Raw genomic sequence first — 16,357 nt, 5'->3', positions numbered from 1 at the left:
CAGACCTTCAATGCTTAAGTTCACTCTCTTTTTTTTTTTTTTTTTTTATTCTATCACTAGGCACTGAACTGTACTGATTGAAGCCTATTTTGAGGCTTCAGAGAAATAGGCTTTTTGTGTGAAATGTGCAAGTGAGGAGACCAAATTAATTCTAGATCTACCAGAAATTAACAGAGAGATAATAAAATAGATACTAAATGGAAAAAGAGAGAAGCAAGTGTTTGAGGCAGATGGAACAAAACTATCAGTCAATAGTGCAGATAGAGACAGGAGAAAATTAATCAGAAGATGGAATATATCAATGTCTGTAAGTCAAGCCAAAAAACAAAAAGAGTGATTTTTCAAACCTAAGTTATTCCCATTGCAGTATTAGTGAGAAACAAATGAGGTTATTGTGTCGGAAGCCAGCTGAAGGTTTGAAAGCAGATCATTTTTTATGGTATCTGCCTTGGCCATGAACATCCCATGCTTCCAAGCTAGATTTTTTGAGGAAAAGTAAAATGCAGTGTTCCAGAGAAGCTGGTGATTTTCACAAGGGCAGCCAAGCAGTCCAGGAGTGCAAAGGAAGCAGCAGATGAACCGAACCTGGTTCAGTCAAATTGAAAGGAACCATCACATTAAGTCTACATTGTTCACGTGAAAGATCCTGCTACCAACTCTCATACTTTCTGGATGATTCAGTATTTTTGCGTGGTCTCATTCCACCTGCGTTATACTTCACATTTTCTCTATATGCTATGTATATCTTTGGGACAGAACCTTCATTAGAGAGGCCTTTCAAAGCAGGAGTAACATGGGTCAAATTATATCCAGACAATGGATAACACATCACAGCGTAGTGTATCCAGTGGTACACATCACAAGTATGATTATGCCCCTGCCTTACATAATGGAATTTGAAATTATTTTGTGCAGATACACATTTAAATTACTATTTTTTATCCACAGATCAAGCAAAGACCATATATCATATTAAAAACTGTGACACTGTAAGTCAGTTGGTTCTATCAAAAGGTGAGAGGTTTAAAGATCTTTGGGTGAGATTTAGTAACAGTATAGAAATAGTTTACACTAAAGATTGTGCCTTATGGTGTCTATACAACAACAAAGAGGAAAAGGCAACTCCAGAAATTCCACCTCAGTTACGTGTAATCTACATTACTTCAAAAAGTTGGCAAACATAGTACATTATTTCCAATAGTCTCTACAGCTAAAGAAAGAATGATTTATAAACATGTGAATGGCTGCTTACACTACCGCTGGACATCTGCAGTGTTTACTAGAAAGGCCAGGGGAGAGGCTTGGACCTCAGCCAAACATCACTTTCCCAGTGGCTTCAGCACAACAAAACCCCTTTCAAACACATTTCCAAGAACACCACAGAGACTCAGGACTAGATCTTCATTTTTCAGCTGGCGTCATGAACAGCCTATGCTATGCTCTTAACCTCAGAATATGAAAGAAAAGGGCCCTTTGAAATTAATTTCTCTGTTCTGACGCTCTTGGAAGATTTGGGAGAAAAGAGAGTGGAAGAATTACGTGAGAACGAAGCCTGCTCAAGGCCCACAATGAGGTCTTGGTGGGATCCTGGTCTGTAAAACTCCATAATTTGACTGATGGACATACTGGGAGAGCCAGTAGCAACTCTGTGGTAGTAGCCAGTGCTGCAGCCACTAAAGAGATCCCTAGACAGGCAAGTCTGGCATGGGATACATACTCCAAGGTTTAGATTTTGGCCTGGCAAGTGCCACGTTTAAAACTTAAAGAGTTGGATTGCCTTAGAAGAATGAAAGAAAAAAAAGAAAAAAAAGCAAGGCAAGAATGAGATAAAGTCGGTTGTCTTTGCAAGTCCTTTTTTTTTTTTTTTTCCCTGAAAGCAGAAGCTTCCTCTAGAGCACTTACAAACGATATTCCTGTCTCTCTGACCCATAGGAAGAAATATATTTCTGTCACCTGTATGCCCAGGTCAAGCTTTAACCATATTTTTTACTTAAATATACTGTCATTTGAAAAATAAATTAAATTTTAAAAAAAGGAGGAGGAACTAGGACAATTGTTAAATGCATATCCAATGCAAGAGGTACTTCTACTCTGTGAAATCACTCTGTGATATAATAGCTTGAAAATAGCTGGCTGAGTAGGAGCCAGCAGCATGCCCAGGTGGCCAAGGTGGCCAACAGCATCCGGGCCTGTATCAGGAACAGTGTGGCCAGCAGGACTAGAGAAGTGATCATCCCTCTGTACTCAACACTGGTGAGGCCAAACCTCAAATACAGTGTTCAGTTTTGGCCCTTCAATACAAGAAAGACAATGAGGTGCTGGAGCGTGTCCAGGGAAGGGCAACAAAACTGGTGAAGGGTCTGGAGCACAAGTCTTATGAAGAGCAGCTGAGGGAACTGGGGTTGCTTGGTCTGGAGAAAAGGAGGCTGAGGGGAGACATTATCACTCTCTACAGCTACCTGAAAGGAGAGAGTAGAGAGGTGGGGGTTGGCTTCTTCTCCCAAGTAACAGGACAAGAGGAAATGGCCTCAAGTTGCACCAGGGGAGGTTTAGATTGAATATTAGGAAAAACTTCTTCACCAAAAGGGTGAAGTGGTTGAGTCACCATCCCTGGAGGTATTTAAAAGATAGGTAGACGTGGTGCTTAGGGACACAGTTTAGCAGTGGTTTTGGCAATGTTAGATTGATGGTTGGACTCGATGACCTTAAACATCCCTTCCAACATAAATCATTCTATGATTCTATTCTATTCTATTCTATGATTCTATGAAAAGGTTTTGGATAAAAATAAAACTGAATACATTTTTAGAAGATACACTACAATTAGAATTTCTATTTACATTTGCACCTGTTTCTACCTTCTTTTATTTTATTACTGCTAAATATAATTTTCTGCACAAACTTTTTATTAAAGTTTGTTGTATTGGACCATCAATTTTGTTTCAATAGCATTCTTTTTAAAAAGATATTTTAACTTTACAGTTTATGCTCATCATGTTTTAATACATACTCACACTTGAGTTAACTACAATGTAAAAATAATCTGACACCTCTTATTTCTTTGTAGTCTACTATTGTTTATGCCTTCTTTATAAGACAAAATGACAGACTTCAAAGTAGTCCAAACCTGAGAGATGTTTCCATAATTACCAACAGCTTTTTATATTAGATAGAAAACATAAAATTCTCAACAGTTCACATCTTGTATCCAGATCTTGTTCTACCACAAAAGCTCCCACTCATGTATCTTAAGATGTAAATTTGTTAGTGTTTAAGATGCAAAATAACATACATAAAAGATGAAAAAAATGTTAGCATATGAATCATTATAACAGATTTATAAATTATAATTTACATTGCCATGTTCCGTGCTTCTGCTTGACTCAGATTTTCTTCAGGTCCAACAATTTTTATATTTCTGATAATGTTCTTGGCTTTTTCCCAGAATTTCTTGATGTGCTTTTCATGGTAAACCTCCTGTAATCATGTTAACAATGTTTATAGTGAATGAAAAGTACAAGTTGCTGTGAAATCATAAAAACAGTGTCCAAGAACACATTGTATTCTATCCTAAACAAACAGATGGCAAACAGCATTTGAAGATATTCCAGTATATCTGTCATTAAAATGAAGCTCTATGTCCAAAAGTTTAGCAAAAGAATCCAACACATCAGCAATGTAAATCAAAGCTGTACCTCCAAACCAATGATGCAAGATTCACAGACATTTATGCAATATTTTTTCAGAGTATTTATTGTACAATCTTCAAAACACATCCTACAACCTCAGTGGCACACAGGAGTTTTTTACGACACTCCAGAATGGCTTTGGAGGGAGCTGCCACCTGTACCTAGGTGGACAGTCAGTCTTTATTTCTTTAAAATGCAGTCACAGTGACTATTTCTGTAATTTCTAATTACTCTACCTCTAATTTAAGAGATCTCAGCTGCATGCAATGCTTCCAATCCTGCACCTTCATTTGTAGCTTTTGCATATTGTGGCTGACATCATAATAATTAAAATATTGGATAGGGTTTTCCTCTCTCTATGATAAAAAACTATTCAGTCTTTTATATTCATTTCAAATACCATATGACTTCTGGCTGAAGCAAAGAAACCTAGCATAGCCCACAGTTTCTATGTGCATATCCCATTTATACCTTTAACATGCACTTACAAAAGCACACTGAAGACTTCAAAGATAAGCTTTACTTCTATTACTCAGGCCTTTTGTGCTATGATATCAACAGTGATGCACACCAAGTGAAAAAGGGCAGAATTATGTTCTCCTACCATTTCTCTTCCAGCCCAGTTTTTTCCAAAAGACTTACACACGTCTGTCACCTCACTCATGAAAAGAGTCACTGAAGTCACTGGTGAGGTATTAGCAACACCAGATCATTAGGTAATTAGCAAAAAGCATTAAAAGAAACATTCAAAAAAGCAACTTATGTGTACTGCCATACAAAATATACCTGGACAAACCAGTCTTTCCCATAGCACCCAGCAGGAGCATCAAGAGAAACATAAATGCACTGGGGTATCGACAAGAGGAAAAGCAAATCCAATGTCAACTACTGGATAACAGTTATTAATAACAAGCTATAACTTTTGTTCAGTCCTGAAGTGGTCGGGCGGTTGGCCTAGATGATCGCTGTAGGTCCCTTCCTACTGGAACTATTTAATTTTTATTCTTCTCTATTGTCTTATGTCAATCAGTACTTCCCCCAGAAGCACGCACCTTAAAATACAATCTTTTGCATTACTAAAAGAGAAATAATCTAAGCAGTTTCTTTAAAGAGACTTCAGTAAGCACTGCCACAATTTCATTTAATTTGTGTATTTTTTCCATTTCTGCATACTAAATTTTGAAAGATGACCTCTTCCTATGCAGCTTAACTATGTACAGATACAGAATCTATATACTCCCTCACATGCTGGCATTCATATTATAATTTCCAAAATTGAAGCTTTGCACAATAGTAACATCATACTTACATTATTATGAATGAAGATACTGAGTGCCTCCTTTGGGTAGTCCAGAGTCAACAGTCTGTCTAAAAATTTAGGTAGGAAAGGAGTGGGTTGTTCAATGAAAACACCAATTTTTACTCTTGGATATTCCTAAAAAAAATGATATTTTGACACAACCAATAAGACTTGCCTCCTTTCTAAGATTAGTTATATTAAAAAGCAACTAATGTCATGTTGTAGTAACTTAAGCCACACAGCTTTCAAACAATCAAAACCAACTAGCTCAAAAAAGTGCTACGCCTCCTGTTTATTTTCACTGATTTCACTAAATAAGCAAAGATAACGGGTTTAATATTACTAGAAAACTCTTTGAATTCCAATAACAGAAACTGGAAGTAGAAAAGAATGTATTATGGTTTTTTAAATTCTTACTTTAAAAAGTAAAAATAAAAAGTATTTAAGGAAATACATCTAGAACTGCATGGCATATCCATGTTTTGAAAGTACCATACTTACATGTTACATTTACAAGAAAATCTAGGGAAGACCCATTTTTTTAAAAATAGTTAAAGAATAAATACCACAAAATATTTTATTCATCTGTACTTTAAGCCAAAGACTGCAACACCCTTCCATACACTTGTACGCACTATTTCCCCCTAACCATTATAAGCGGGCTCTGCATTACTTCCCTGCTCACTGATTTTATCAAGACCTTTGATGAACTAACGAGAGCTTCTCCCTATGCATCCAAGGACACTGAAGTTTTATCCACCTTATTTTAATGGGAATTCACATCTTTTGAACAGCAGTATTAATTCCTAGTTTGCATGTGCTTGATCATGACCACTAAAACAAAACCTAGACTGCACTTCTGTCTATTCCTAAAATATATTATTACATTATGTGAGACAAAGAAATCTGACCTTCAAAGGCCTCAACTCCTACACAAAGAAATGCACTGATTAAAGAAAGATTTTTTTCCACCTCTGAAAGAGTCAGTTAGTATAAACGTCTAACCCACTACAAGGCTCGGAGAGAAACCTTATACGAGTACAGAGGCTGCAAGTTAGCTTTCCTTAAGCAAGCCAACACCCACTTGAAAAGCGTCTGGATAAGCCATCAGTGCATGTTGATATTTCACAGTGTCACTGTCTACATCGGAAATCCAGAAACATACTGGCAAGTGCACCAGATCGGAAACATTAGGTACTAATGTTTACCCTGACTACCTCCTATTCAGAACTTCATCTGCAAACCTAATGTACGCTCATGCAGACATCCTAATAACTTCACAACAGCTGACGAGGACAAGTACACTGATGCGTCTCGAAAAAAGCAACTGTGATATTCTCTGGCAACCACTCCATTGAGGCTGCTGTCATGGTAACTGGTACTGCTGATTGCGAGCAATGAGGAAAGCAGCGCGTGCCAACGGGCTTGCTAAGCAGAACATGCAGATGTGCGACCAACAACTGTTGCAATAACTTATTTCGCATATTTCTCTAATTCTAAGACATTTTCCCCTTATTCTCCAGGACAAAGAGAAGCAGATTCAGGCTGGATCTGCAAACGTTGTATGACAATCAGGAATTACTAACACTCTTGCAATACTCCGAAGCGTGAACCGTCGGGCTGCAATGTCTATGCTAAAATCTCAGGAGCGTGACCAAATCAAAACGCTGTTTAAAAAATTAAGAATAAGAGTTCCCGCAAACTGCATCTCCTCAAAGCAGAGAGTTTATCAATCTAGACCCTGGTTCTCCATTCTATAAAATGTTGTCAGTGCATAATCTGAATCTAGGTCAGAATGAAGAGTTTTGATATACTCAAAATGCTGGGTATTAAAAGTCTGAAGTTTTGGTTCTTCCCAGTTATGCCTTAGCAAATACACTTTGGGAATACCCAGTCTGCACCAAGATTTTACATTTTGTCTGACAGATCTTGTCATTTTCACTAAGGTCATGCATTTGCCTTTTAAAGGTTACTTTTTCACAACCAGTAGGCGAGCATATGACAATTTTTGGAAGAAGGATAATGCTTTGTGTAGTCATACTGAGACGAAGTCCAGGAACCCTTGCCACAAGAGGCACCAGTGAAGAGAGAGGATGAGCGTGGTTGTCCTTTCCAACCACACTAGGAAGTCTCCATACCAGTACTGAACTTGAGGATTTGAGAAGTAGCCTTAGGATGATTAAGTTTATTGTCCAATTTAATTTAGGTTTTAGAAAAAAAACTCTTAAAAGTGGCAAAAATTTCTACTCGCTGAGCCAAGATGTATTCTTCAACTTATTTACCATTACCCTGCTTTGACCTGGGCAGGTAGCTAATTTGGGGGTGGCAGGGACTGCTGCCATTAGCAGAGAAGAAAGCAGTTATTGAGTGTTTTCACACCTCAGCTGTGGTCAGAACATGGGATGTCTTGCTCCTGTGAACAGGACAAAGAAGGTGCAAAAGACCCTGAAGCTCGGCTTTTCACAGGCCATGCTCCCAGCACCTGCACAGAATGACCCTGATAGTACCTTGGGCTCTTCTGCTCATCTATCACAGCACAACCTGCACAGCCCATGGCAATGCTTCCACCCACCTCTGCCTTGCATACGCCTACCCCTGACCTTCACAAAAGGAATGATATCCCTGTGTCCATGATAGAAAACAGTATTATTTCAGCTCCTTGTTCTACACTGGAGCTTAGCTGTTTTGTACTGCTACAGTCAAGGCCTGTAGGTAAGCCCAGCACAAAACACTGAAACCACAACACCTAAGCATAGAGTCAAGGACCCATTCCTGCCAGAATTCCTCTAAAGCCACTCAAAGCCCAAAATATAGTTGGTATCAACAAATCTGATTCTCTACTTGCCTACGAGAAGAACAAGCAAAACCCTCAGAAGGTTTGAGTGCATCACACAAAGTTAAATAAACAATATGGGAAGAATGATTAGAGGCACAGAATTTGTATTGCTCTTTTCATTGAAGATTTCTTGTGAAGTAGCAACTGGTCAGGCCAGAACAGAAAGTGCATTCAGAAAATGAAATATTGCTTTTACTCAGAAACGCCTGAAGTAAACACTTCCACTGAGGCCAAGGAAAAGTCTTGTTATTTCTGCTGGCAGAGTGAGTGAGGTATGAAGTCCAAAGAATGAATTACAGTAAGGAAGACACATTCCAAGTAGATGTACACAAACTATAGGAAGCTATCCAGTACACCATTGAAAGTTACTCCCCATTACTGGCTTTAAGATTTAACTCCTCCCCAACTATGTTTTAATTGCCAACACCATTAGGAAAAACTTAGACAACTTCTTTTCCTCAGGTAAACTTTATGTTGAGAATGCAAACAGTATTTCAGCAGAACACCATTCAAATGTTGTATTTTCAAAGAAAAATTAAAATTAAAAAAAGATAAAAAAAGAATCTGAAAGTTATTACAATTCCAGCAATAACTTTTTAAATTTATATTCCAATCCACAAGCTGCTTATTGTTCAGAAATTCTTTCACTTTGTCCTTTCATTACAAAGGTAACAAGCTACTACTTCTTTCATGCTATCCTCAACATGACCCTCTAAGACCCGTTCTCATTCAAATCTTCAATACAGGACAGAAATTAAATAGCTGCTGGAAACAGCCTGTTAAGAATGAGCAGAATGTTCCTTTAAGTACAAGCCTTATGCTTCCACATGGTAGATCTCAGTATTTACTCTGCCTAAAGTTTACTGAGTACAAGCTGAAATATTCGTAAAGACACTAGAGATGTCATGCCAAAAAATGTTCCCAAATATTTCATACACACACATGTACGTGTTTGTCCTATGAGAATTCTGAAGACTGAACTGATACCCGATCTCAGTTACATCAGATTTACTCTACAGATACATGTTTGCACATACAATGCACATATCTGTATCACCCTTTACAAGCTGAAGCAGTTTTGACTATTTCTCTATATTGCTCAGAAAATAGAATTGTTAACCTCTATTTGTAACAGAAATTATTAAACTGATGCATATGCAAATTTTTTTGTAGGTCTGAAGCTAAAAATCCTAAATATCTAAAGAGGTTTTCCAACTCCAAAAAATTCTAATTATTCACTTGAATCTTGCATGATTCAAAAATGATTCATTCACCCTCAGTGAACAGACGTAAGGATCTAGAAGGTTTTGGGGAACGGGATAATTTTCAGTAATATTGGGGAAACCTATATTAAAATGCACGCATAAAAATATTTCTAAAACTACTGATATTTTCAGTAAATTAAAATTCCATCTTTGCAGTTTCATATACCAGAAAAAATATCCTGATGTTTCTACAGAACATAATATTGCATACTGAAGCTGTTTTGCCTCAGAGATCACTATACACCTATGAAATGCATTCAAAAGGGTTTTGGTCTTGTGAAAAGTATTCTTACCGTTACTGTTGACAGGTCTAGTAAGTCTAAATCACAAATACTGCAACCAGTTTCCCGTGTCCAAGCATTTGGGATATAGTTTCCCAAATAATTCAAGTGTATCTGGTAAATAAATTAACAATTCAGATTAAAGAAACATATAAGCAAATGACAATTTTGTACCTTTTAAAGACTTCAGGCTTACTCTTTGAATCCCTTATGCCCCAAGACTGTCCTTTTTTTATAATTTAAGATTAAGAAAACACAAATGCAAACATACAAAAATAGTTGGTAAAAGCTTTTTCTTCTTCTTCTCATTTCCAAACCAGACATGATGATCTCCTAGCATCTACATTTATTGCTTCAGTTAAACCAAAAAGTTGTGGCAAGCATAACAACTACCAAGTAAATGCTTGCACCAGTTCCAAGACACAGCCTATACATCATTCAGCTCTCAAAAGCTGCCAGGCATGATTTCAAGCCAAAAATGATTACAGTTTAATTCTTTTGCCAAATCTGAGAATCATCAACACAAAACGCAAAAGAATTACCATAAGAAAAAAACATAGAAAATGGAGAAGACAGGTGCTCAGACGATGTATTTTTGGCAGTCTGTGCCAAGATTCAGAAGCCAGCCAGTCGGCTATGTTTTAAAGCAGCATCTAGCCTCTTCACACATTTTGAAATTGGCACTGAACAAAATATGTACTTTTTCCTGTCGATGGGCTGCCTGGGCTGCCCTGTCCTCCTGGATTCCATGGGAAGTTTGTGCAGAACTTCCCTCTTCTCTACTGCCACTTGCAACGGTTAAGGGATCTCTTATGCCGGGGAAAGTCTGCCTGAGGGAAGGCTGCTATTCATTCCTGCTCTACTGCCCTCATCAAAAACTGGAAGGACAGAATATAATTTTGCATAGAAAACACACACCAGCCCAATACTCAGTCTGCATTTTATCATTTTTTGCGCATTTTTTTATGTGTATTGAAAATCTTTCTAGGCAGATTATAAATAGAATTTCTTGAACCTAATTTCAGAGATATACAATAAAGTCTACAAAAATGAACATTTCACCAAAAAAGCCATTGCACTTGAGCAACAAAAAATAAAAACTACATGTTAGGATGTCAGGATAATTTAGTAGCCATCTCAAAGAAGGGTCTCTGACTAATGCCGTTTACTAATCTCCAAATTGAAGAGATTAAGTAAAAAACAGAAGGTTCTTATAAATAAAAAACTTTTACTATTTGGAGTTAATTCTGGGAATTACTTTCATCATAGCTTATTTACTAACTAGTGAAAACTTTTTCCAATCCCTTTATCTTACTGTCCTCTTCTACATTTAAAACAGAAGAATCTAATCACATTGACAAAGTGATATACAGGAAGAGTTTCCTCTGTTTTTAAAACTACATGACTGCATGTAGAGATTGAGTTTTGTTTAACATAGCGTAAGTTGTAGATTAGCATGAGGAGTTCCAACCTAAACTGCCTGCCCAACTGTAAAATACAGTACCTTTCTTTTCATTGGTAAAGTGCCAGCAAAGCCAGTGATGATAGATAACTTGAGGATTTAACTGAAGCAAAAATAACTGCAGCAACATGGAAGAAATTTCTCACATATTTCACCATTAGTGAGTAGTTATAATGGCATCGTTATATTCACTAATTCCAAAGATGAAATACAGTGCAAAAACTAAGAGGAGGCAGTCATTTGGATGAGTTTCAAGTTTTATTTCATTCTCCCAGGAAGCATTTTTCTGAAAATAAGGAGCTACAGCAAAGAGCCAACAGAGGCTATTAGAAATTATACACCTTTACGCTTCTTTGCCATGTAACAGAAAAATGCAACTGCCATACGACCAAAAGGTAGCCATTTCTCCCTGAGAAGCAGTGCCAGGTCCTCTGGACCACTGAATCCTTACACATGGACAAAAGCTTCCAAAACAGCTATTTCACAGGACAGACAGTGCTCTACGATAAACCAAAAGCTCATGAGCTGCGGGTACATTGCAGGCAGGGATCAATGACACTGAAGATGCAACAACAGCCAGTCACGTGTGTATATACACATATGTATTTTTGCCTATATACAATATATTCTTTTATATATGTGTATACAAACACATGCCAAGATCTGAAGTAGGATCAGATGCGTTACTGTTTTATACTGCAGCCTGTGACTCTTGGTTAGATTTTTGTCTCCCTGATAACCTATACTTCTGACTACTGTTTAATAAACAGGTAGACATTATTCACTAGCTTCAAGAATTGTTGTGTGACAGTGAACAAATTAATATAAGCTTACTCACTTCTAATATGCCATGCAAGAATGAGCAGAATGAGTTGTTTCAGCAGCGATACCAAGTTACTGATAGCAGAATAGCATGATCAAGAGAGCTATTAGGAAGGTTTTTTTATCTTTGCAATGCTTATTAATTGGAAATGAGCAGTGGTGGTGTGCTATGACTGTTTCAGACTCTTCCACCCCTGTTTTTGCCTCTATTAAAATTGCCGTCTTCGCAGAAAAATAAAAAAACCCCATCACTCACTTTAGTTGGACCATTTCCATGAATGGTGATCGGTAATGTGTCGTACACTGAATTCCTTGCTCTTACTTTTCTTTCTTCAAATTTCAAAAGGACTTCATCTGAAAATCAAAGACCTTACAGTAATAACAGTTTACCAGAAAAAAAAAAAAGCTAATATTTCAGAGTTCTTTAAGTTCTTGCTTACACAATATACCCTACTGTTGCTATCATTGTCAATGTTACTAATTTGGAAATTTCCATTCATTTTTTTAACTAGAACTTGAATACTAAGCTCTTTATGCTAAATAAGGTTACATCAAGCTTCAGAATTTGCCATCAGCAGCCTCCAGTATTTGAATAAAGTCTTCTTTAAATATAAAACTAGTTTTGTGGCAAGTCTATTTATAGTGAAATCAGTTATTTCAAATATAATCTGACTATAAAAAGTTGTTGCATAATTGGAGGTTAAAGGTAAGAAAGAAAGTTTAGACAGGTGCAATTTTTCAATTTAAATTCATAACAATTAAAGGTAATTATACATTATTCCATATTTCATTCCATTATGTATAGACATTTGCTTCAGAACATCTAAAATGCAATTTTAATTACCAGTCTTACTCCTGTAACTAAGTTTGTGAAAGGCAGATGGAAAAATGGTTCTTAACTTTGTATTTATTGCTAACTTCATTTATTGAAAACTATTTTTTCTATTTTAAATCAAAAATTTTATCAATGGGAGAAATCAACTAATACTAAACTCAAAAGACCTGTAACTAATCTGGTAATCAGGTTTACTTATCCAAATATTTCTTTGAAACAAGGATATGTTAAGGGAATGATATTCATGATTAAGTAAAGAAAGTGTTAATAACAGTTAATAAAACACACAATGTGCAAATCATACACTTACCAACAGCTCCATTTAGGGTCTGGAAAATTGTACATTTGTGATCCAAAGTAATGTTAATGCGTTCCTGAAATAAAAGTATCAAAGATGTTGAGGCATTCTAAAAGCCAAAGTCTTTATAGTAATGTTACAGTTATATTGCAGTGGCAGCAAGTAATCCTAAAATGGTTTAGGTTGGAAAGGACCTTGAAGATCATCGAGTTCCAACGCCCCTGCCATAGGCAGGGTCACCTCCCACTAGACCAGGTTGCCCAAGGCCACGTCCAGCCTGGCCTCGAACACCTCCAGGGATGGGGCCTCAACAACCTCTCTGGGCAACCTGGTCCAGTGCCTTACCACCCTCAAAGTGAAAAACTCCTTCCTAATGTTCAATCTGAACCTGCCCTCTTCTACTTTAAAGCCATTCCCCCTCGTCGTACCGCTACATGCCCTAGTAAAAAGTCCTTCCCCAGCTCTCCTGTAGGCCCCCTTTAGGTACTGGAAGGCCTCAATAAGATCTCCCCAGAGCCTTCTCTTCTCTAGGTTGAACAGCCCCAACTCTTTCAGCCTCTGATCATAGGAGAGGTGCTCCAGCCCTCGGATCATCCTCATGGCTCTCCTCTGGACACGCTCCAGCAGGTCCATGTCCTTCTTATGTTGGGGACTCCAGAGCTGGATGCAGTACTCCAGGTGGGGTCTCACAAGAGTGGAGTAGAGGGGCAGAATCACCTCCTTTGACCTGCTGGCCACACTTCTGATGCAGCCCAGGATACGGTTGGCCTTCTGGGCTGCAAAGGCACATTGCTGGCTCATGGTGAGCTTCTCGTCAAGCAGCACACCCAGGTCCTTCTCCTCAGGGCTGCTCTCCAGCCATTCCCTGCTAAGCCTGTATTTATGCTTGGGATTGCCCCAACCCAGATGTAGGACCCTGCACTTGACCTTGTCGAACTGCATGAGGTCCCTCTGGATGGCATCCCTCCCCTCCAGCGTGTCTACCTCACCATACAGCTTGGTATCATTGGCAAACTTGCTGAGGGTGCGCTCAAACCCAATATCCATGTCACCAAAGATGTTGAACAGTACAGGCCCCAGTACCAACCCCTGAGGAACACCACTTGTCACTGGTCTCCACTTGGACATCGAGCCGTTGACCGCAACTCTTTGACTGCAACTGTCCAGCCAGTTCTTTATCCACCATGTGGGTTCATTTGTCAAATCCATGTGTCTTCAATATAGAGACCAGGATATCGTGTGGGACAGTGTCAAACGCTTTGCACAAATCCAAGTAGATGACATCAGTTGGTCTTCCCTTGTCCACTGCCGCTGTAACCCCTTCATAGAAGGCCACCAAATTTGTCAGGCACGACTTGCCTTTGATGAAAGCCATGTTGGCTGTCACCAAGCACCTCCTTGTTTTCTACGTGCCTCAGCAGACTTTCCAGGAGGATCTGCTCCATGATCTTGCCAGGCACAGAGGTGAGACTGACTGGCCTGTAGTTCCCTGGGTCTTCCTTGTTTCCGTTTTTGAAAATAGGGGTTATGTTTCCCCTTTTCCAGTCGGCAGGAACCTCAACAGACCTCCACGACTTCTCAAATATGATGGCTAGTGGCTATTTGTGCTTGGGAAGCCTGTACGTATTCCGCTCTTAGATATAATTCTCAATTTGATAATGTTAAGTTTTTCTATATTCCTGCATTGTGCAGCTGTATAGCAATCAGACTTATATATGCAAAAACTTCATCTAAACTTGAAGGATAAAGGTCATAACTCTCCAAAGAGCCTTCATTTTGGCAGTATAAGCCAAAGAAAATTTGAGTCTTGTTTTGTTTTGGTTTTTTTGTTGTTTTTTTTTTTTTTTTTTTTTTAAGACAAGTTTTGGCCAAGCAAAAAAACTTACTGTGTTTCACAGTCTCAAAAATACAAAAGCCAAACCAAAGTATCATGTCAGAATAGAAAACACTACTGGTTTTAAAACATGTTCCTAATATTGTATTATTAATCCTACTTAGATACCTAAAGTACCTTGTTTTGAAGTTTTAACATGTTGATCAAAGTATATAACCTTCAGAACACACTTTAAAATCCTTATACAGATAACATAGTTTGCTTTGGTCTTCCAAGATTTTGTTAAATACTTAACAGCATTGGAGATTACCATACAGAAAATTAGTGCTAATGTATAGTACAGTATCCCAAGCTAAGCACCATGGAGGCATTTTGAATCACGGTGCAGTACTGTTCTGTGCAGAAGTACAGATTTTTTGTCTAGCAGACAATCTGTTTAGACAGCTTCTGACTTTTTTTTTTTTTTTTTTTTTAACTTCTGACTTTGGTGCACAGTCAGCTTTAACGTCTCTACATCCTGTCCTTCCAATTGCATATCTAGCATCTGACTTAACTTGCAGGAAACCAATTCTAACATCAAGCACTGGAAAGAACGTCCAATGAGGAGCAGCTGAGGACTTTGAGCTTGTCTAGTTTGGAGCAAAGGAGGCTGAGGAGTGACCTCATTACTCTCCACAGCTTCCTGAGGAGGGGATGTGGAGACAGAGGTGATCTCTTTTCCCTAGGATCCAGTGACAGGATGCGTGGGAACGGTTCAAAGCTGCAGCCGGGGTGGTTTAGACTGGACATTAGGAAACATTCTTTTACTGAGAAGGTGGTCAAACAGTGGAAGAGGCTGTCAATGCCCCAAGCCTGTCAAGCCTTTAAGAAGCGTTTGGACAATGCCCTTAATAACATGCTTTAACATTTGGTCAGCTCTGTACTGGTCCGGCAGTTGCACTAGATGATCATTGTAGGTCCCTTCCAACTGAAATATTCTACTCTATTCTATTTCTGTACCTGTATCTAAACATGCCTGACATTTCAGGCATAACTTAATAGAAAAACATATATGAAGTTTCTGAAATACATATCTGCCTTAAACATACAAATGTTCAAAATTAGCCTCAAAATTGTGCAATATCAGCTTTTAAAAGTCTTTTTGCATTAGTACATTGTTAACTTTCCTTAGCCCTCTTTTTCCAGCATTAGGGTCATGACTCTGACATCTATCATGCCTTAATGTTGCTACTCAGCAGAGAACTTTGTTAAGCTATGGCACAGAGAGGTCTTCACCAAAAATTTACGATGCAGCTTTATTGAATATATCTGCGCAAAAAGCTGAAAAGTGAGAGGCAGCTGCAGGCAGGATCTGAAGTGGCAGCAAGCCAAAATATAAAACACTGGATCAGCAAGTAGCTCAGTGACACCCTGGAAAAATGCCACATTCTCTGGCTGTCAAACTGCCAAATACATGGGACCCTCATTGAGATGAATGTGTCCAATCATATACCTCAGAGCTATTATTTCTAACAACGAAGCACAGCCTGCCTGGATCTGCAGACAGCCTGAAATAATATATCAAGTCATGACCCTTTGGAAGCCTGTTCATCACTGCGACAGTAGGAACCTCCAGAGAACAAACACAACCGTCAACATGGCACTCCGGAATAAAGAGACAGCATTCCTTTTATTTTTATCTCCTGATGTTTTATGAGGAGCAGCATGTTATTTCAAGCAAAAAGAAATGAGAAAG

The 16,357-nt window shown here is 38.3% G+C and overlaps 1 protein-coding gene across 2 annotated transcripts in view; it reads right to left on the bottom strand.

Annotated features, from left to right (window-relative positions):
- Positions 1-16,357, bottom strand: part of PLOD2 (procollagen-lysine,2-oxoglutarate 5-dioxygenase 2) — a 59,544-nt gene that overhangs the window by 16,499 nt on the left and 26,688 nt on the right. For both annotated transcript variants that reach the window (XM_082487447.1, XM_082487448.1), the window contains exons 6-10: positions 12,801-12,864; positions 11,912-12,009; positions 9,384-9,485; positions 4,999-5,124; positions 3,356-3,477 (exon numbers count right to left, since the gene is read on the bottom strand). In XM_082487447.1, coding sequence (XP_082343573.1) covers positions 3,356-3,477; positions 4,999-5,124; positions 9,384-9,485; positions 11,912-12,009; positions 12,801-12,864 — 512 coding nt within the window. The remainder of the gene's footprint in view (positions 1-3,355; positions 3,478-4,998; positions 5,125-9,383; positions 9,486-11,911; positions 12,010-12,800; positions 12,865-16,357) is intronic.

The sequence above is a fragment of the Vanellus vanellus genome, assembly GCF_965231255.1.
Source record: "Vanellus vanellus genome assembly, chromosome: 8".
In the NCBI taxonomy this organism is placed as follows: domain Eukaryota; kingdom Metazoa; phylum Chordata; class Aves; order Charadriiformes; family Charadriidae; genus Vanellus; species Vanellus vanellus.
This window is presented reverse-complemented; position numbering and strand designations above follow the sequence as displayed.